The 22482-nt window shown below is 45.2% G+C and overlaps 1 protein-coding gene across 2 annotated transcripts in view; it reads left to right on the top strand.

The window, feature by feature from the left end:
* Positions 1–22482, top strand: part of FGD1 (FYVE, RhoGEF and PH domain containing 1) — a 23890-nt gene extending 1408 nt beyond the window's left edge. Inside the window, exons 4-17 of one of the 2 annotated variants that reach the window (XM_077759562.1) lie at positions 1125–1214; positions 1908–2056; positions 3398–3554; positions 3660–3798; positions 12856–12914; positions 13050–13196; positions 13553–13645; positions 13812–13891; positions 18311–18341; positions 18854–18955; positions 19324–19449; positions 19626–19787; positions 20866–21009; positions 21554–22482. In XM_077759562.1, the coding sequence (XP_077615688.1) occupies positions 1125–1214; positions 1908–2056; positions 3398–3554; positions 3660–3798; positions 12856–12914; positions 13050–13196; positions 13553–13645; positions 13812–13891; positions 18311–18341; positions 18854–18955; positions 19324–19449; positions 19626–19787; positions 20866–21009; positions 21554–21859 (1785 nt within the window). In that variant the 3' untranslated portion in view covers positions 21860–22482. The remainder of the gene's footprint in view (positions 1–1124; positions 1215–1907; positions 2057–3397; positions 3555–3659; positions 3799–12855; positions 12915–13049; positions 13197–13552; positions 13646–13811; positions 13892–18310; positions 18342–18853; positions 18956–19323; positions 19450–19625; positions 19788–20865; positions 21010–21553) is intronic. The other variant, XM_077759561.1, reaches the window with a different exon arrangement.

Genomic DNA, 22482 nt, shown 5'->3' with positions numbered 1-22482 from the left:
ATATCTACCCCCCCCACACACCTGCTTCACTGTAACTACCAACATGACCATGCACAGTTCCAAATGACCACTGAGAAAATTATACTTCCCTCATCAGAGAACCACTAGCTGTACCTGTTTTTCCATCTTGAAGATGAGCATTTTAGTTGGGAATCCTTAAAGCCCTGTTCCAGCTGGAAAATCCCAAGACTCAGTAGCTATGTGACATTGGGCAAATCTCCACACCCCTATGACAAGCCTCAGTTTCCTTATTTGTAAAATGGAAAGTACTCATATCCAGAGAGACTTCCTGGCAGCTGGCCTCCAGAGGAGCATAAGAGCTAGAGCCCCTCCTGTCCAAACAACCTGGGACTGTAGCAATGAAGGCTCTTGGCAGCAGGAAATTGTTTCTGTGCCCCCACAGCCTACAGCTGCTTTCAGAGGCATCCTTGCACTTAAGTTAGGTTGTAGCCAGAACACCTTCTTCACCAGAAGCCAGCCCAAATGTAGGGCCCGAGACCAGGAACTCAGCAAATGTGTTCAATGAATTGGAAACTGGGCCAACAGGCAATGAGTTTCATATATTCTGGTACTTTCGTGTTTTCTTCACATTCCAGGTACTCAGCAAACTTTTGCTGACAGTGAACTGAGTGGGTGAATAAATAACACGTATAGACTACTTAATCTGTGGTCTGCTATGTTTTACTTATATTAAATCATTTAATTATCTCAATTGCAAATGAACTTAGGTCCTATCACTATCAGTATATGTAGATGAGAAGACTCAGATACTGAGCAGTTACACAACTAATGCAAGCTAATGAATGGCAGAGCTAGGATTTGAACCCAGGAAGTCTGACTTCCTGGCCCACACTGCATTATGCTAAATGGATAGAGAGAGCAGATGACTCGGTGCATGAGTGGCCAAGTGAGAGAGTGCATACTGTCAGAACTGAGGAGTGGCCTTTATGGTACACTGGGGAGTCAGATATGAAGTTGGGAGGCTTGTGGGTCTAGAGATGGGGGTTGGGATTATCCGAGGGTAGCATTGGGCTTAGAGTAGCATTTGAGCTCTTTAGAGAATTCTGAGGGTGCGATTTAGGTTACAGGATGATGGATGAGTGGTTGCCTCTTCTCCTTTCCAGTTGACCGTGCAGCAGAAGGTATTCCACATTGCCAATGAGCTCCTGCAAACTGAGAAGGCCTATGTTTCCAGGCTCCATCTCCTGGATCAGGTGAATGGCCCCTAGGAGATCCCAGGGCCCCAGGACCTGGTAGGTGGGTGCCACGGAGGAAGTAACAGGGCCTGAGCTCAATTACCATTACCAATCTAGAGTTGGTAAGACCCCTTTCTGACCTTGACCCTCATCCTGTCTCTCAAGTCAATGTTGATTATGACTCCAAGCTTGATCTTTGTACCAACCCTCATTCCTAACTTTGGGTGGGTACATCAACCCTGACTGCAACTCTTACCTAGATCCTAAAGTTACCCCAGCTGTAAACCAGACCCTGAACTTCATTCTAATCCTGGCCCTATTTCTGACCCAAATCCACTAGAATCCCTAAGGGTAGGAACTTTTGCTTGCTTTATTCACTGTGTTATCCCAGCCACTACAACAGTGCCTGGCACACAGTAAGCATTCACAAATACATGTTAAATGAATGGATCTGACCCTGAACCTAATTCTTGATCCTGCTCCTGACTTCTCATTGTCCCAATGCCTACCTCCAGGTCCTAAACTCGATAACCTGAAATCCAACCCGACACTTAAGCCTAGCTCCATTCCCTCTCTCCTCAGTCTCAAGACCAATGCAGATCCCAAAGCTCCACAGAGCTAACCACAAACACTGCCCTCACCTACAAGATGCCCCTTCCCCAGCCAAGCCTCAGGCCCAGCTGGGCTGAACGCTCCTGCCCTGCCCCACAGGTATTCTGTGCCCGGCTACTGGAAGAAGCTCGGAACCGCAGTTCCTTCCCTGCTGATGTTGTCCATGGCATCTTCTCTAACATCTGCTCCATCTATTGCTTCCACCAACAGTTCCTGCTGCCTGAGCTAGAAAAGCGCATGGAGGAATGGTGAGGGGCCCCAGATCTAGGCTGCCTGCCCTCCTGTCCACCTGCCTGCTAAGCCCAGGCCACGTGTGTGTACTAGAGTTCATTCCTGCCTGTCCTCTCCTCTTACCGCCTTTCACAAAGACAATGAGACCAAAGCTCTGCCCTCTGTGCCCTCCCAATCTAATATGAAACACAGACCAGGACTCAGAAAATTATAACCGCATAGCCCTTAAGAGTATGAGGTTAGGAGCCACATTGGCTGGGTTCAAATTCCAGCTCTGGCATTTGCTAGGCTTTGTGATATTAAGCAAGTTTCTTAAATTATTGTGGTTCAGTTTCCTCATCTATATAATGAGGATAATAATAATAGCCTACCTTGTAGGGTTGTTTTAAGGATTTAAGTGAGTTGACACATGTCGAGAGCTTAGAACAGAATACTGTATACAATACGCGCTCAATGTGAGCTGTTGTTTTTTTATCAGACCTATGATAGAGCTGAGAATGGGAGGCTGTAGGAATCCAGATAAATGAATCAAACCAGTCTGGGGTTAGAGAAGGATTCAAGGAAGAGGTGATTCCTGAGCTGAGTCCTGAGATAGAAGGGCAGAGTTTGTAGGCAGTCTCCCAGCCACCAGGCTCTCTTCTTCCAATCCATCTTTTAGAGTCTACACCACCTTCCATAATGGTCTTCCTGAACAATCAGACCATGTTACTTCCTGCTAAAATCATCTCCATGCTCCCCACACCCACAGGATAAAGTGTTTCCCCCCTCACCAGACTGTAACCATGGAGGGCTGGCATGAAGCCAGTTCCTATATCTCCCCAACCAACTTTTACCCCTGAGGGATAGACCAGGCCTGGTTATTGTGTGTCAACCAGCAGACTGTGACCAGTGAGGGCTAAGACCAGCTCCCTCAGCAGACTGACTCCTGAGGAGTATGACTAGGCCTGTTCACTTTGCCTCACCTACCAGACAGTGACCCTGTTGGGGCTTGGCTTAAGTATGACTCATTTGTGTCTTCAGAATCATCCAGCATAAGGCTAGGCACAGAATCAATAATAAGTATATGAAATGACCCTTGCAGTGAGGTCTGGGCAGGCATTCCAGGACATACTATTCCTGGTACTTGTGAAGGGCAGAAGGTAGGTGGTAGCCTGGGCCATGGTCTCAGGTCAAGCTGAGCCTTTTGGCCTAACTGGCCTATAACATAAGCAGCAATTCCTGAAGAGCAGACTGGCTAAGAAGCAGATTTCCAGGAATGAGATGAGAGTAACTTGCCTGGAGCTAGAGATCTAGAACCCTGGGAGAATTCTGGGGAACAAGGATTAGCAGGACCATGCCAGCCCCTGCTTCCACCCCAGGGACCGCTACCCACGCATCGGAGACATCCTACAGAAGCTGGCACCCTTCCTAAAGATGTATGGCGAGTATGTGAAGAACTTTGACCGGGCTGTGGAGCTGGTCAACACCTGGACAGAGCGCTCCACCCAGTTTAAAGTAATCATCCATGAAGTGCAGGTAAGCAGTGAAGCTGGCTAGGGCAGACTGGGGAGGAGAGGTCTGCAGGGACCCAGTGAGAGGTCTATGGCCAGACCTGAGTCCCTCTGCTTCTGCCTGTCACAGAAGGAGGAAGCCTGTGGCAACCTGACATTGCAGCACCACATGCTGGAACCTGTGCAACGCATTCCCCGCTATGAGCTGCTTCTCAAGGACTATCTGTTAAAGCTGCCCCATGGCTCCCCGGACAGCAAGGATGCCCAAAGTGAGTGCACACATCCGGGCCCTGCCCCCACCTCATCCCCCAAAACTTAACTCACAGGGTAAGCCTTCCATTGCCACATAATTGAGATCCAAGAACAGGGTCTCCAAACTGAAAGGCCCACATCGAGGCTCTGGAGTAAGATCTCCAGGATGAACCTCCAGGTCAAGATCTCTCCCTAAGTACCCAGAAAGAACATTCAGGAGTCCCCTGGTCTGAAGTCCCCAACTGGAACCCCGGAATTTGAAAAGCATGCCCAGAATGATCCCCTAGAGGGAGCCATCTGTTTTCTAGGCCAAGACCCCAAGGTTGACCCCTAGACTCAGGCTGAAATGAAGTTGTGCCAAGTCCAAAATGAAACTGAGCCTGAACCCCCAGGAACTGAGCTACCAGGCCAGGAGCCCAGACTGACCTCTCAAGCCAAGGCTTCTTTACTGAATCTCCACAGCTGAGCTCCCCATGAGGAGATTTATCTCATCACGCTCCTGACTTTCCATCCTCTAGATTTAGAGCTCCACTCTGTCACTAGCCACTACCTAGAATGAACCTCCCAAAGGAACCTCCCAAGTCTGATCAGAGCCCTACAGAACCACCTCTTCAAAACCGAGCACCCCAGACCGAACCCTATATTTTCTGCCTCCAAGATTTGGATCTCTAGGCTGAGATGCTGCCTCTTCAGACTGAGTCCTCACACATTGAACTACTAGAAAAGTATTTCATTCTGATTCCTCCAGTATGAGTCCCCCCTACTAGGGTCACTCCTCTAAGACTGCTCCCCAGAGTCTCCCCAACTTTCTCTCCCAGACTGTTATTTCCATTCTTTCCTTCATTAATGTAGCAGCTACTTACCAAGTACCTTGGTTCTGTGCATTGTCATGGGCACAGGGAATACGGAAGTGAATAAGACAGACAGCAGACAATAAACAGAAGTGAGAAATACACAAGAGTACATTAGAAGGTGCTACATGTAATTCAGAGAATAAGAGGGTGATATGATAGCGCCTGGGGGGCTTAATTTAGTTTGGGTGGCTTTCCTGAATAGAAGATATTTGAGTCAGACCTGAATGACAAGAAGAAGGGAGCCATGTGTGGATTGGGGAGGAGCATATTCCAGGCAGAAGCAACAGCAGGTGCTGTGTTCCTAGGGGGAAGGAGGCAGGAGCTTGCATATGTCTGGACCAGCAAGAGGGCCAGTGTGACCTGAACATGACAAGTGAGGGTAGAACAGTAGAAGTAGGGTTGGAGACTTTACAGGCCAAGATAAGGAGGTAAGTTTTATTCTGAGTGTGGTGGTTATCCATGAGAATATTTTGATCAGGATTACTTGGGAAGCAAGAGAGGGAGCTGAGACACCAGTTGGAAGCCTTTGCAATAATCTAAGTGAGAAAAGTTAGCTTGGATGAGGATAGTAGCAGTGGAAGTAGTGATAAATGGTTGGATTCACGATATGATATATTTGGAAGCAGGACCAAAAGAACTAGGATCTAATGGGTGTGAGGCTTGGGAGAAAGAGTCAAGAATTACTTGTAGATTTTTGGCTAGTGGTGATGGTTCTTGAGATGAGTTTAGGAGGTCAATTTTGGGCATGTTCAAAATGAGCTGCTAGTTAGGCAGTTAGATGAGTCTTGAATCTCAGGGAGAGAGATTTGGATATAACTGGCTCATAGACAGTATTCAAAACTGTGAGGCTGGCTATGATCACCAAAAGAGTGAATGTAAATGTTAAAGAAATGGGGGAGGGCAAGGACAAAGCTGAGGAAGGTAGAATCAGCAAAGGACTTAAGAAGGAGCAGCCCTATGACCCAGCAATAGCACTGCTAGGAATTTACCCAAGGGGTACAGAAATGCTGAGGCATAGGAGCACATGTNAAAGGTAGGAGTAAAGTTAGGTAAGTGTTGGGTCCTAGAAGCCATGAGTCAAGAGCAGAGAATTGTGTCCACTGCTGTGTCTGCTTTCCAAACTGAGTCCCTTCCATCCCACCAGATAAAACACTTTGCTACCAAGCATGGACCTCTAGAAAGAGCTAGAACTCTAGGAAGTTTGACAGCCGAACTCTACAGACGTCTGCAGACTAAGTGCCTCAATCCTCTCCCCAAATGAGAGCCCCACTGAAGTGCCAGGATGGGATACATAACCTAAACCTCTAGAAAAAGCCTTCTAGACTGATTCCCTGGGAGTAGTTCCATGGGCTGACATCTCCAACCTGAACCCTCAGGCTGAATCCAGTATGGGGTCCCAGTTATATGACCCCATGCTGGTTTCCCCAAACTAAGTTCTGGGCCTCCAGAACGTTCTCCCCACCTTGAGCTCTGTGAGCGAGTTCCCAGTCAGAGCCCTCAGCCTGAGGTCCCACAGGGAGATTTCCGCTGTGGAAAGAACTTCCCAGTCTGCTCTCCATGGGCCACCATTCTATAAACAGGTATTGCCAAACTTAGCACCCTTTATTAATCCCCCTATTTACCGTCCCTCAGACTGAGCCCAAAAGATGGACTCTTTTGTCAGAGACTGATCCATGCCACAGACTGAGACCACCAGGCCCTCAGACTGGATTTCTACAGTTCCCCCGTGTGAACTCCAGAGGGATTCCAGAGCTTAATAGCTGCCCAGTCTGAGCTCTAAACAGAGACTCCAAATTGTGTTCTCTCTAACCCAAATCCCCCAGGCTGAGGACCCCTATTTTCTTTCCCCTTCACTGAACCTTTAGACTAATGCTAGATTTCCCCTCTAAATTACATTACCCATGCTCCAAGTCTGATCTTTCCCAGTCTCAATTCCCAGACTGATTCTCCCCAGACAGCCCCCCATTTTCCTCATCTCAGCTTTGGATTCACAGATTGAGATTCCCAGGCTGAGCCCTTCAGAATGAGGTCTCCAGACTGGGCCTCCTACTGAGACCCAAAAAGGACACCTCACTGGCACACTGAGTCTCTACACTTGATAACCTTCCAAGTGGGATCCCCAGAAGAAGCCTCCTGTATCATTTCTCCCCTCAGAGCCCATGAATTCTACATAACTGCATATCTACATTGAGCTTGCAGGACTGAGTTCTGTGATTTTATTTCTACACTGGATCCCTAGTATGACATTTCCAAACTGAAATTCCGCAAATGAGCTCCCTGGACTGAACCCCCAAATGAGTTCCCAGTGTAATCTTCCTAAACTGGGCACCAGATAGACTCCCTTTTACCAACTTTGTGTCCCTGGGCAAGCTGATCAGTCTCAATTTTCTCATGTGTAGAAGGGGGATGATAATGATACCTCCCTCATAAAGTTTTGAGGATAGATGAGATAATCCGGGTAAAGCTGTTAGCACAGTGCCTAGCACATGGTAAAGGCTCAATAAATGATAGCAGTTTTTATTACTGAATGCCCTGGCTGATGCCCTCCACACTGAATGCCCATAAAGTCTCCCAGATTTGAGTTCACCTAACTTAGGTTCCTGTTTTGTACCAATTTTAACCCTATCTGAGTCCCCAGAACTAACGTCAGAGCTTGAGCTTGCCCAGCTGAGCTCCCCACATTGAGCCCAAAGATGAACACCCGCCCCCCACACACACACTGAAAGAACTTCCCAGTGTAGCTTTCTGAGCCATTAAGAATGAGAATCTCTGGAAGCCAGTCCAAGATATGCTCACTAAGCTACTCGGGCCAAGATTTTAAGCTAACCTCCTAATTTTTTACCCCTCAGACTAAAATCCCCAGGAAAAGCCCCACAAAGTGCCTCAAGGCCTAAGCCCCACCGAATCATATCTCTGGTTCCCTAGACTGACTCCCCCACTTTCTGCTTCCCAGACTGAACTCTGGAACCTGGACCCTAGGCTGGGTTTCTCAAATCAGCCCAACTGAAACTGCTGGCCTGCGCTGTCTACCCTGAGCCCAAGACTGAACTCCAAACCCAGACTACCAAAGCCCCGCCAAAGCTTCCAGACCAAGCCTCCACACTAAGCTCCCCAAACTACACTTCCTAGACTTGAACCCTCAAACGAAATCCTTGACTGACATCCCTACACTGAACCCCCAGACAGAGGCTACACACACTGGACCGCTGGCAATGTCAGTTTGGACTTCACATAAGATATATCTAGACTGAGTTCCTGATAGCAAAGCCTCTAGTCTTAGCCCAGTAGCCTGTGCAGGTCTAAGCTTGAATGCCCACAGCTTGCTGGAGTCTTCTTGTCCCTTCCCTGGGTGCCTCCTACTTCTTCCACCCGACATGCTCCCTGCCCTGGGGTGGGGGAGATGCAGAATGTGTGGGAGAAAGGGTAGGTGGTGGCAGAGCAGCTCCAGCTCTGATGTCAATTCAGTTGCTTCCCAGGTAGACAACCTAAGGCCACCACCTCTTCTCTCTGTTTCCTCATTTTGGAAAAACAGGGCACAATCACACCTATCTTACAGAGTTGTTGTGGGGATTGAAAGGAGCTAATTTATGCAGAGCATCTGCTGTGAAGCCCTGGAGAGGGTGACAGGACCCTGGCCCCATCCTTGGGAGCTCCTAGTCTACTAAGGGATGAAAATTTGTAAATGCATCATGAATATGCAGTATGGCTAATAGAGGGGAGCAAAGAGGAATGTGAGAACCCAGACAGGGTCCCAACCCGCCTGGGAAGTCAGGTCGGGTTTACTGGAGGAAGAAAGCTGAATCCAGAAGACTGTGCGGCAGTTAGCCAGCTGAAGCAAGACAGGACATGTTTAGGGAGGTGCAAGTGGAGTAAGTTGGAGAGGTCAGCAGAAGCCAGATCTCCAAGGGCTTTCAATGCCAGGCTAAAGGACTGGGTCTTTACCCTGCAAATATAGGGGGGGGAGGAGGGCCATTGACAGATTTAAGCAGAAGAGTGACAGCAAGTTGTATGTGAGAAAGACCCTCTGGCAGCAGGGGTTGAAGAGGGGTTGGAGATGGGATACTCCAGAAAGGCCTGACAAGGGCTACAGATCTTCAGAACCTAAGACTTGGTCACAGAGGGAGAGCCTCCTAGAAAAGCAAGATTCGGTTTGCTCCTTCAGATGCACCTGTACTCCTCCATCTCAGGTATATTTTCTAATGGAAAAATCCAGCACCATANCCCTCAAGGTCCATCCATGTTGCTACACATGGCCAGATTTCATTGTTTCTCATTGCCATGTAGTATTCCATGGTATAGATAAACCACATCTTCTTGATCCATTCATCTGGTATCCTTTTCTTAAAATATCCTAAGCATTTCACAAATTATAAGAATCACTTGTAAAGGTTGTTTAGTATTCCATTATATGAGTGCACATTTATTTATTTAACTGAACCCCTACAATTGGACATTTTTATTTCTGGTCAACACTGTTGTAAAAACCACTGCAATGAAAGTGTATTTGTATGTAGAACATGTATTTTTTATTTACTGAATTTTTATTTTAATTCTAGTATAGTTAACATACAGTGTTATATTAGTTTCAGGTATACAATATAGTGATTCAGCAACTTTATACATCACCAAGTACTCATCAAAACAAGTGCATTCCTTAATCCCCATCACCTATATAACCCATCCCCCACCCTAAAGTAACCATCAGTTCATTCTTTATCATTAGAAGTCTGTTTCTTGATTTGTCTCTCTCTCTTATTTTTTCCCTTTGCTTATTTGTTTTGTTACTTAAACTTCACATATGAGTGAAATCATATGATATTTGTCTTTCTCCGACTCACTTATTTCATTTAGTATTATACCCTCTACCTCCATCTATGTCATTACAAATGGCAAGGTTTCATTCTTTTTATGGCTGAATAATATTCCATTGTATATAAATATCACACCTTCTTTATCTATTCAATTATCTGTGGACACTTGGACCACTTTCATAATTTGGCTATCGTAAATAATGCTGCTATAAACATCAGCATGCATGTATCACTTTGAATTGCTGTTTTTGTATTTCTTGGGTAACTACTTAGTAGTGCACTTACTGTATCATAGGGTAGTTCTATTTTTAACTTTTTGAAGAACCTCCATATTGTTTTCCACAATAGCTGCATCAGTTTGCATTCTCACCAACAGTGCACAAGGGTTCCCTTTTTTCCACCTCCTCACCAACATTTGTTGTTTCTTGTGTTTTGATTTTAGTCATTCTGACAGGTGTGAGGTGGTATCTCATTGTGGTTTTGATTTGCATTTCCTTGGTAATCAGTGATGTTGAGCATCTTTTCATGTGTCTGTTGGGCTTCTTTATGACTTCTTTAGAGAAATGTCTGTTCATGTCTTCTGCCCATTTTTTAATTGGATCATTTGGTTTTGAGGTGTTGAGTTGTATCAGTTCTTTTTGTATTTTGGATACTAACCCTTTTACAAATATTTAATTTGCAAATATATTCTTCCATTTAGTAAACTGTATTTTAGTTTTGTTGATTGTTTCTTTTGCTGTGCAGAAGCTTTTTGTTTTGATGTAGTCCCAATAGTTTATTTTTGTTTTTGCTTCTCTTACCTCAGGAGACATATCTAGTAAGAAGTTGCTATGGCCAATGTCAGAGAAATTACTTGTTATGCTCTCTTCCAGGATTTTTATGGCTTCAGGTCTTCCATTAAGTCTGTACTCCATTTTGAACTTATTCTTGTGTATGGTGTAAAGAAATTGTCTAGTTTTATTCTTTTGCATGTGGCTGTTCAGTTTTCCCAACACTGTTTGTTGAAGGGACTGTCTTTCCATTGCATATTCTTTCCTACTTTGATCAATGGTTAATTGACCATTTAATTGTGGATTTATTTTTGGGTTTTCTATTCTGTTCCATTGATCTATGTGTCTGTTTTTGTGCCAGTACCATATTGTTTTGATTACTACAGCTTGGTAATATAATTTGAAGTCTGGAATTGTGATACCTCCATTTTGTTTTTCTTTTTCAAGATTGTTTTAGTTATTTGGGGTCTTTTGTGGTTCCATACATATTTAGGATTGTTTGTTCTAACTCTGTGAAAAATGCTGGTGGTATTTTGAAAGGGATTGCATTAAATGTGTAGATTGCTTTGAGTAGTATAGCCATTTAAACAATGTTTGTTCTTCCAGTTCATGAGCATGGAATGTCTTTCCATTTATTTGTGTCATGTTCACTTTCTTTTTTCTTTTATATATTTTTCAGAGTACAGGTCTTTCACTTCTTTGGTTAAGTTTATTCTTAGGTACTTTATTATTTCTAGTGCAATTGTAAGTGGAATTGTTTTCTTAATTTCTCTGTTTTTTCATTATTAGTAATATAGAAATGCAACATATTTCTGTACATTGATTTTATATCCTGTGACTTCATTGAATTTGTCAGTTCTAATACTTTTTGGGTGGAGTCTTTCATATTTTCTAGATATAGTATCATGTCATCTGCAGATAGTGAACATTTTCTTTCTTCCTTACCAATTTAGATGCCTTTTATTTCTTTCTGTTTGATTGCTGTGGCTAGGACTTCCAGTACTATGTTGAATAGAAGTGAAGAGAGTGGACATCCTTATCTTGTTCCTGACCTTAGGGGAAAAGCTCACAGTTTTTCCTTATTGAATATGATGTTTGCTATGGGTTTTTCATAGATGGCCTTCATTATGTTGAGTAATGTTTCCTCTAAACCTACTTTGTTGAGGATTTTTATCAAGAATGGATATTGGGGGTGCCTGGGTGGCTCAGTCGGTTGTCTGACCTCGATTCAGATCATGATCTCACAGTTCGTGAGTTTGAGCCACACGTCAGGCTCTGTGCTGACAGCTCAGAAACTGGAGCCCATTTCAGATTCTGTGTTTCCCTCTCTCTCTTCCCCTCCCCCGCTCAAGTGCATATGCTCTTGCACGCTCTCTCTCTCTCTCTCAAAAATAAACATTAAAAAAATAAAAAAAGAATGGACATTGCACTTTGTCAAATGTTTTTTCTGCATCTATTGAAGTGATGAGATTTTTTTTTTTAATCCTGTCTCCTGTTACTGTGATGTACACACTGACTGATTTGTGAATATTGATCCACCCTTGCATCCTGGGAATAAATCCCAGTTGACTGTGGTGAATGATCCTTTCAATGTATTTTTGGATTCATTTTGCTAGTATTTTGTTGAGTTTTGCGTCTATGTTCAACAAGGATATTGGCCTGTAGTTCTCTTTTCCTGTGGTGTCTTTATCTGGTTTTGGTACCAGGGTGATGCTGGCCTCATAGAATGAATTTGAAAGTTTTCCTTCCTCTTCAATTTTTTGGAATAGTTTGATAATAGGTATTAGCTCTTCTTTAAATGTTTGGTAGAATTCACCTATGAAGCCATCTAGTCCTGCACTGTATTTGTTGGGTTTTTTTTTTTTTATTACAGATTCAATTGTCTGGCTAATAATCAGTCTGTTTATATTTTCTATATCTTCCTCCTTCAGTTTTGGTAAGTTATAGGCTTCTGGGAATTTATCCATTTTTTCTAGGTTGTCCAGTTTGTTGGCATATAGTTTTTCATTATATTATCTTATAATTGTTTGTATTTCTGTGGTGTTAGTTGTTATTTCTCCTCTCTCATTTGTGATTTTGTTTATTTGAGTCCTTTCCCCCTTCTTTTTGAGGAGTCTGGCTAGGGGTTTATCAGTTTTCTTAATTAGAATGTGTATTTTCTTGGTAGAGATTCCTATAATCTGAATTATTGAGACAAAGAATAGGCTCATCACTTTGTTTCTTTATGACTTTTTCTGATTATAAAAGTAATACCTGTTCTTTGTCAAAAATATGGAAAAACAGAAAAGTCTAAAGAATACAATAAAACCACCCATAGTCCCACCGTCCAGAGACAGTTTGTTTAACATGGGTATGTTTCTTTCCAGTTACATATGTAATTATTATTGTTGTTATTTTTAATGGCAAAATAATCCTGTTAAGCTTGCATTTTATTCACTGTCAGTTATTCCACGTACTATGATTCTGCCATTGTGGCATTTTCTGATTTTAAGTTATATTGCTATAGACCTCTTTGAGGCTGGTGCTTTCTGGGATGGGGAGGATGTGGTCAGGCCAGGAGGAGGTATTCAGGGAGCAGAGAAGCCCTCAAGAGCCTCTTCTCTGCTAGTCCCCGATTTGACTTCCCACTCTGCCCACAGAGTCTCTGGAGCTGATAGCCACAGCAGCAGAGCACTCTAACGCTGCCATCCGCAAAATGGTGAGTGGCCCTTCTAGCCCCTGCCCTTCCTTGGCCACCCACATGTGGTGTCTCTGTCTGGGGTCTTGTGACTTATGGACATGTAAGGGAAGGCCAGCATTCCAACCCTGCCTTTTGCTTACTGTCTCCTGCCAGGAGCGAATGCACAAGCTGCTGAAAGTATATGAGCTGCTAGGGGGTGAGGAAGACATTGTTAGCCCCACCAAAGAGCTCATAAAAGAAGGCCATATCCTTAAGCTGTCAGCAAAAAATGGGACCACTCAAGACCGATACCTCATACTAGTAAGTGCCAGGTGTGGGCTTGCACACATTGACTTGGTACTCAAGTCTGTACTTCCTGCTAGCCATTCTGTCCTCTATTTATTCATTGTATTTTCACTACCTACCCTAGGAATTTTTTTTTACAGGTGATGTAACTAAGACTTAGAAGTGACTTGCCCAAGGTCATCCAACTAGGAAGTGACTCCCACGCCTAGGCTCTTTCCTTGTGACCCTTGTACCCAATCTGGGCTATGCTTTCTCCATCTATTGCCTTGAGTCCCCAGCAATAAAGCTTCAGGAGTCCTATAAGGGTAGGGAGCTGGGCCACACCTCTCCTGAGTCCTCCACACGTACATCCCAAAACTTTTCCTTCCTAGTTCAACGACCGCCTCCTTTACTGCGTGCCCAGGCTGCGGCTCCTTGGCCAGAAGTTTAGCGTGCGGGCACGCATTGATGTAGATGGCATGGAGGTGAGCACCAAGAGGTGGGAGATGGTGATCTGGAGTGGGGCCTTGGTGCTGGGAGGAATAAAGTCATTCTGACTTTGACCCTGAGTCTTTGTGTGCATGTGTGCAGAGGGGAAGGGCCCTGTGGAGTTTAGTAGTCCTCATAAAGCCTCTTTCTCCCTCCATTCAGCTAAAAGAAAGCTCCAACCTCAATCTGCCTCGGACCTTCCTGGTGTCAGGAAAGCAGCGCTCCCTGGAGCTCCAGGCCAGGTACTTGTCCTTACCTATACCTTCTCTCCAGCCCCCTCTTTCCCTTCAGATATGAGGCAATCTAGCCTACTGCCAGGCTACCCACCCTCACCCCAACCAAGGAAGAGACTGTTCCAGAGAAAGGATGGGCACCTTTCCCCAAAGATGCAGGCTTGCTCTTCTGGTGGGTTTTGTTAGAGGAGAGGGAACAATGAGATATTAATCCAAACAGGAATAACAACACAGTTTATTATAGATTCAGAGATTTAAGAGAAATAAAAACCAAATGCAATGCTTGGTCCATGGTAGGAGCCTAATTTGAGAAAAACCCTAAAAGACATTTGCAAGACAATAGGGAAAATCTAAATGTGAACTGAACAGTAGCTGCTGGGTAATTATTACTAACTTTTTCAGGTGTGATAATGGTAAAGTGGTTATATAGGAGAATGGCCTTGATTTTTGGTGATGCATGCTGAGTATTTAGTATCATATCTGTAACTTATTTTTAAATGATTTATCAACCAAAAATACATACACACACATACATACATACATATATAACTATATGTGAATATATATATGTGAAGTAAATGAAGCAAAGTATTTTCTAAATTTGCATTTATATAGTAGGCATACACTTAATGAACTTGTGCTATCCTGTCTGCTTTTTTGTATGCTTGAAATTTTCTAAAACAAAACTTTTTNTTTAACAAATGTGCTTTCATATCTGTCCTCTACTTGGATGACTATAGTAATAGCTCACATTTAGTGAAGACTTGCTCTTATGCTAGGCACTGTTTTAAGTTAATTTTAACTTTAATTTTAAGTTAATTTTAACTTAATTGACCAGCTGAGGGGTGCCTGGTTGGCTCAGTCGGTTGGGCGGCCAACTTCGGCTCAGGTCATGATCTCACGGTCCGTGGGTTCGAGGCCCACGTCGGGCTCTGTGCTGACAGCTAGCTCAGAGCCTGGAGCCTGTTTCAGATTCTGTGTCTCCCTCTCTCTCTGACCCTCCCCTTCTCATGCTGTCTCTCTCTCTCTCTCAGAAATAAATAAAACATTAAAGTAATAATAATAATAAAAACTTTAAAAATTTAAAAATTAAAAAAAAAATCAGCTGAATCCTTAAAACAACCCTTGAAATAGCTACTGTTGCCATCAGCCCCATTTCACAGATAAGCAAACTGAGGCACAGAAGAGTTATGTACCTTTCTCAAGATCTCATAGCTAGAAAGGAGCAGAGCTGGAAACAGAGCTCATGCTGCCTTCTGAAGGCCCAAGTCATAGACTCGAGGTCAGGGTCAGGGCCAGAGAATGGATGCATATGGATAGAAGACTTGTTTCTGACAGGCTGCAAGGAAGTGAGAAATGAGAATCAGAACCCTCATTGCTGGGACTGTGTAGAGTCAGGAAAGAGAGATGAATATGGCTAGAGAGCATCCTCCTGGAGGATGAGAGATGGATGTTGGCTTTGAAGCTCTGGAAGACTGAGTGAACAGCCAGATGCCTGCGGCCAGGAAGCAAGAACTAAGCCAACCATCGGTTCAACCAGCAGAGGGCTCAGCAGAGCCTTCCTCAGTGACAAGCCACATGACTCAGACACCTTCTCTGCTGGGAGGTTGGGAGGGAGGGAGCTGCAGAGATGCTGGAGCCAGAAAGGAGCACTAAGCAGTGTAGGGTTTCCTACTGGTGGCAAAAGAAAGGCATGGAGAGTTTGCTTTGTAATTGCTTGTACTGCCCTTAAATTTTTTTTTTAATGTTTTTATTTATTTCTGAGACAGAGAGAGTGAGAGAGCGAGAGGGAGTGAGCATGAGCAGGGGAGGGTCAGAGAGGGAGACACAGAATCTGAAACAGGCTCCAGGCTCTGAGCTGGCTGTCAGCACAGAGCCCGACGTGGGGCTCGAACCCACCAACCGTGAGATCATGACCTGAGCCGAAGTCGGTCGCTTAACTGACTGAACCACCCAGGCGCCCCTGTACTGCCCTTAAAAAAATTTTTTGGTAATGAGGGTCAACTGGGTGGTTCAGTTAGTTAAGTATCTGACTCTTGGTTTTGGCTCAGGTCATGAACTCACGGTTTTGGGAGTTGGATCCCCGCATCAGGCTCTGTGCTGACAGGGTGGAGCCTTCTTGGGATTCTCTCTCTCCCCTTCCCCTCTGCCCTCCCCAGCTTGCATTCTCTCTGTCTGTCTCTCTCTCTCAAAATAAATTAATGAACTTAAAAAAAAATTTAATGAAAATTTCAAATATCCAGAAAAGTAGAAATACAACAAACACCCATATGCCTACCATTTAGACAACTGGTACTCAACCATGACAACACAGGAAACAGCTGGGGAGCTTTTAAAAAATACTGGTGTCGGGGGCGCCTGGGTGGCTTCGTCGGTTTGGCGTCCGACTTTCGCTTGCGTCATGATCTCGCAGTTCGTGGGTTCGAGCCCCGCGTCGGGCTCTGTGCTGGCTGCCGGCTCGGAGCCTGGAGCCTGTTTCAGTCTGTGAATCCCTCTCTCTCTGACCCTCCCCTGCTCACGCTCTCTCTCTCTCTCTTCTAGAAATAAATAAAAATATTAAAAAAAAAAATACTGGTGTCTGAGGGGTGCCTTGCTGACTTAGTAAAGCATGTGACTCTTGATCTTGGGGTTGTAGGTTTGAGCCTCACCTTGGATGTAGAGATTACTTAAAAATAACATCTTAAAAAATACTGATGTCTCAGACCCACCCTTAAGTCTGATTTGTTTGGGGTGTAGCCCCTGAACATGAGAAGTTTTAAAAGCTCCCTTGGTGGTTTATTGTGTGTGGTTTAGAACTAGTGACTTAAGAGCAAACAACTATTGATATTTCGCCATGTATATCTTTTGCTGAACCATTTTAAAGTAAATTACAGACATGATATACTTTACCCCAGGCCTTTCCTCTATTTACATGTATGTGTATGTGTACATACACAAACACACAATGTTTTTTTCTATATCTTATTATGAAAATATTCCAAAATGCAGAAAAGTTTAAAGAATTATACAGTGAAAAACTGTAAACCACCATATAGATTCTACAAGTGTTAACATTGTGCTATGTTTACTTTATCACTAATCTTTCCTCTTATCTATCCACCAATCCATCGGATTTTTTTACATGTATTTCCAACGAAGTTACAGATATCACTACACCTCACCACTGAAGATTTTGGTGTGCATATTTTTTTAATGTTTATTTTTGAGAGAGAGACAGAGCATGAGCAGGGGAGGTTGCAGAGAGTGGGAGAGACAGAATCCAAAGCAGGCTCCAGGCTCTGAGTTGTCAGCACAGAGCCCAATGTGGGGCTCGAACCCACGAACTGTGAGGTTGTGACCTGAGCTGCAAGGTTGTGACCTGAGCTGCAGTCGGACACTTAACCATCTGAGCCACCCAGGCACCCCCAACGTGCAAATTATTAACTAGAGTTCAATATTTGTTTAATGTCCTCTCCTTCTCTTGAGGCCAGATTTTCATACAGTGAAATGCATAGGTCTTAAATGCGTATCATCAGTGAGTTTTGATAAATGTAAACACTCATGTCATGTTTGTTTAAAAACTATGTGTATTTTATATATGTGGTTTTCACTTAACATATTATAAACAGCTTTCTACACCACTTATATTGTCTGACAGTAATGATGTACCATCATTTATTTTATCTGATCCCCTATTGTGGGACACGTAGGCTGCTTCCAATTTTTCACAATAAATAGCATTGCAATGGACATTCTTGTAGCTACATATTAACTCATATCCTTAATTTTTCATGAAGGAAGGAAGGAGTAACTCACACTGATTGAGCAGCTAGTGGACCAACGATTGTGCTGGGCACTTTATGTTACCTCAGTTACTGCTGAGAACGACCCAGACTGATAATCATCTCCACGTAAAATGGAGAAGAAAATGGATTAAAGAAAAACAAACTGCCCTCCTTTTTCAAATTTGCCATTCCAACAACAGGGAGCTTTATGGTTTCCTGTATGTTCCATACTTTTACACACACCTCACCCTTAACCCTCTACCTGAGACCCAGCACCTCCTTGAAGAAACCTTCCTTAACAACCCCCACCCGAATTGCAGGCTGGGGCAGGTCTCTTCTTCTGGGCTTCTCAGCCCTATTTTCACTCTATCACAGTACTGAGTCCCCTGTATCATCCCTGTCTATCTCCCCTCTTAGACCATGAGCTCCTTGAGGGTACGGTCCTCTCTAAGCCCCAAATTCCTAGCACAGGGTCTGGAAAGTATTAGTAACTTTTGAATAAACAAACTCAGATAGGCTACATGACTTGCCTAAGGTCACACAAGAAGTTCCGGACCAGAGGTTCAAACCAAGGTCTGTCTGACTCCAAAACACCTGCTCTTTACCACTCCAGTTGGTTTTGGTTGGCCTGCATAACCCAACATTTTTCTTTTCTTCCCCCAAGGACTGAGGAGGAGAAGAAAGACTGGGTCCAGGTAACATGCAAGAAGGCTTTGTGGTAGGGGGCTGGAGGAATATTACAGGTCTCCTTGGGGTTGGTGGACTCTCCCCTAAAACTCCTATCAGACCAGAATGGGCCTAACCACCTGCTTTCCAACAAATTTTACCATCCAAATTTTACAGATAGGCAAACTGAGGTCCAGAGGTTAAATGGAAACTCACAAATTCTTCCTTTAGAAAGCTGGCTCCACTGAGGGTGTAACCCCAAGGAGTTAAGCCCTGTAAAACCTTAAGCCAAGATAGTGGCCAGGAAGACCTTCTGAGGTTTTTCAACCACTGATCCCCTCACCCATCTCATAAATATAAGAACAGAGACATGGATTGGGGTTGGGGCTTGCTCAAGGTCATGTGCCTAGCAAGGGGCAGAGCTAGGCCTAGAAGCCAACTTTTCTGACTCCAGGCTGTCATAGGAAGGTGAGGTGAGGGTGGATATGGGTAGGTTGTGAGGTGACCTGACCTCTTATATTTTTTACAATCTCCTTCACAGGCCATCAACTCCACTCTTTTGAAGCATGAACAGACGCTGGAGACCTTCAAACTGTTGAACTCAACAAACAGGGAAGATGAAGACACACCCCCTAACTCTCCAGTAAGAGTCCCCACCCCTTCCCCTGCACTGGGACCCCTTCCAGGCCTCCAAGTTCCCACTTTATCTTGAAATGATCCTTGCCCCCTCCCAGAGAGTAAAGATCAGAGAGACAGTGCATGACCACGGAAACAATCTTCTGTTAGTATGGCCACAGAGAAATCATTGGGGAAACCAAGGCCCAGAAAGTAAAAATGACTTATCTTCAGTATCACAGTGAGGTAGGGGCAGAGCAAGGATTCAAAGACAGGTCTTCTGAATGTATCTGCTGCCTCCCAATGATGATCCAAGCCTTGGGGCAGTGGCAGGAGCTGGCTGGACTGGGCTGGGGAGTAGCTGTCTCTGACCTGGGACCTGGCCCCTCTCTCCAGAACGTGGATCTTGGGAAGCGGGCACCTACACCCATCCGAGAAAAGGAAGTCACCATGTGCATGCGCTGCCAGGAGCCCTTCAATTCCATCACCAAACGCAGGCACCACTGCAAGGCCTGCGGGCATGTGAGTTTTGGCAGACAGGGGCAGAGGTAGGGAGGGGACAGGCTGACAGCCCAAAGGCCCACTTCTGAGTGGGTTACCCTCCAAGTAGGGGAGGCCATGAGTCCACTGTGGGAGCTGGTACACTGAAGGGAAAGACCTGTTGGAACCAGGCTGTTTTTGCCCACTTGCCACCCCAGGTGGTTTGTGGGAAGTGCTCCGAGTTCCGGGCCCGCCTCATCTATGATAACAACCGCTCCAACCGTGTGTGCACTGACTGCTACGTGGCCTTGCATGGGGTGCCGGGGAGCAGCCCAGCCTGCAGCCAGCATACACCCCAGCGCCGGAGGTCCATCCTGGAGGTAAGAGCCAGGTCCTTGACTAACACCCCCACACTGACCACACGGGCCCCAGCCACCCACTCAGTGTGACTGATGCCGGGGCATCTCTGAAATCTAAGGGTGCCTTATGCATCCACTGAGCAAGTGACACAGGCTTGGAGTGAGTAAAATGAGTGGAAGAATGAATGAAAAACTAATTTTTATTTAAGTGCTTTAGATATTTAATCCTCACAGTAACTAATCTATCCATGCTATTACTATCCCTGTGTTACAACTGAGGAAACTGAGGCGCAGGGAGTTATTTGCCCAAACTACACAGCCGGTGAGTGGCAGAGCTAGGATGGTTTTTCAGTGAACAAATTACCTTTCTTATTATAGAAAATAGAATATGTGCACTGAAAAAAAATTAGACAATATAAACAAAATAATACAAACACTGTATTCTTTCTGCCCACTGGATTACCACTGTTAATAGTTTTGCTGTAGCATGCACATACACACATTTTTGGGTTTTTTTTAAAACCAAATTGAGGTATTTAACCCTTAATGAATGCTTACTCTTTGCTAGGCACTATTCTGAGCACTTTGCATTAACTTACTTAATCCTTACAACATGCCTATATGCTCCCCTTCCAAGTCAATACATTTTCATCTAGAGCTGGGATCCTAAGCCAGACTACCTTACCCAGCTCCCCAGTCCCCTTCACCACAGTGCTAGGTTGCCTCTTGCTAACTGTGAGGAATGAATGTATGATGAAAGATGAAAAAAAGGTGAGGTGAAAATGCCTAAATGACTTAAGAAATGAATGAACCAATGGAAGAATGCATGCCTGGCATTTAGGTGCCCCTGCTGAGAGTTGTATACCCCTCCCTCCCTCCTACCAACTCTTAAGAGGCAGCAGCCATGACGGGAGTTCAGCAGACAAGCCTGGCTTTCCATCTCAATTCTAACTCACTGGGGGTGGGGGGCACTGGCCAAAACACTCCTGCCATCTGAGCTTCAGCTTTATCAGTCCCTATGTTGAGGGGGTGTCAAAGCCACGAAGAGCCAGACCAGGCCTTCTATCAACACTTATGTCCCCCATGTCTCTGGCCACAGAAACAGGCCTCAGTGGCTGCGGAGAACAGCGTCATCTGCAGCTTCCTACACTACATGGAGAAAGGTGGGAAAGGCTGGCACAAGGCATGGTTTGTGGTCCCTGAGAACGAACCCTTGGTGCTGTACATCTATGGAGCCCCTCAGGTGTGAATCCTATTCCTTCAGGTCCTTTCAGCCACCTGGCAAAACCAGGATGCTCCTCTTCCCCTTCAGTCCTTGACCTCTCCTTGACCTTGGGGGACTGGGTGACCCTAAGGGAAAATCAGAACCCCTACCCTTGTGAGACTAAGACCAACTAGAGACAAGGAGTTATTGTGGGCCAGCATGTGTAGGGAAAAGTGGGGTGAGTGCCGAGGCTAGCTTCCTGGAGGAAGCCAGAGTGGAGGCTAGGCACTTCTAGGTCCATTTTGGAATGGGGAAGAACATGTAGATGGAGGCAATAGCCTAGATGATGGCCTGCAAACATTATCTGGTATATGCTAAAGAGACTAGCCCAACTGGTTTTGGTTATGGGAGGTAACAGGTATTTGATCCAGCCTGCATGCTAGCTTCAGTTGACGTTTTTCTATTGCTATCATTGGAGCCATAGAAGGTTCCTAAACAAGAAAAGGAAAATTGGGGTTCAGCAGATGCAAAACTAGTGAGAAGTCCAGCCCCAAGGTGATACCAGCTCTGTCCTGTTCCCTAGGATGTGAAAGCCCAGCGCAGCTTGCCCCTCATTGGCTTTGAGGTGGGGCCTCCTGAGGCAGGGGAGCGGCCCGACAGAAGGCATGTCTTCAAGATCACCCAGAGCCACCTGAGCTGGTACTTCAGCCCTGAAACAGAGGAGCTGCAGCGGCGCTGGATGGCAGTGCTCGGTCGGGCAGGCCGTGGGGACACGTTCTGCCCAGGGCCCACACTGTCTGAGGACAGGGAGATGGAGGAGGCCCTGGTGGCAGCTTCAGGAGCCACTGCTGAACCCTCTGAAGCCCCCCAGACCCAAGACAAGACCTAGGTTTGGGGAGGAACTAGGGCCCCCTGCCCCACACTTTAGCTGCCCATATCCAGTTGGTGGCCTCGGCCCCCTCCCTCCCAGCTCAGTCAATACTTGAACTCCCACCATGGGCACTTTCAATCCCCCAGTGCTGGGTCTTGGGTTTTTTTAATTCTTTTCACAAAACATGGGCTTTTAAGAAAAATTCCTACAGTGATGTTAATTTTTTTTTTTAATCCCTGTCCCTAGGGAGGGTGGGAGCTATTGCTAGACCCCCTTGAATTAGGCTGTTTTTTCCTCATCCCGTCAACACCCTACAGATCCTGCCTCCACCCAATTCCCCCCAAAGCACTGGAGGCAGGAGATCTGGATTCAAGTGCCAGCTCTGCCACTGACCCCACGGCCCTGGCCCACCCCTGCCCCCTCAGCCAGTGTCTTCACACATATATTACATGGGGTGGTGACCAGACCCCTCCTGCCTTTCCCATGGCTTACAGCTTCTACTCGGCCCTAAGGCTACCCAGTATTTTATCGTCCAGACCCATGGCAGGGCCACAGGGCAGGACAGGGGAATGGGAGGAGGACAATGGATACTCTTTGTTTTGTTTTTTAAAAAAATACAGTTTATTTCGGGCTTACGGAAA

The sequence above is a fragment of the Crocuta crocuta genome, unplaced genomic scaffold (genome assembly GCF_008692635.1).
Source record: "Crocuta crocuta isolate KB4526 unplaced genomic scaffold, BGI_CrCroc_1.0 scaffold1541, whole genome shotgun sequence".
In the NCBI taxonomy this organism is placed as follows: Eukaryota; Metazoa; Chordata; class Mammalia; order Carnivora; family Hyaenidae; genus Crocuta; species Crocuta crocuta.
The sequence above is the reverse complement of the archived record's forward strand: the minus strand, read 5'-3'. Positions and strand labels throughout refer to the sequence as shown.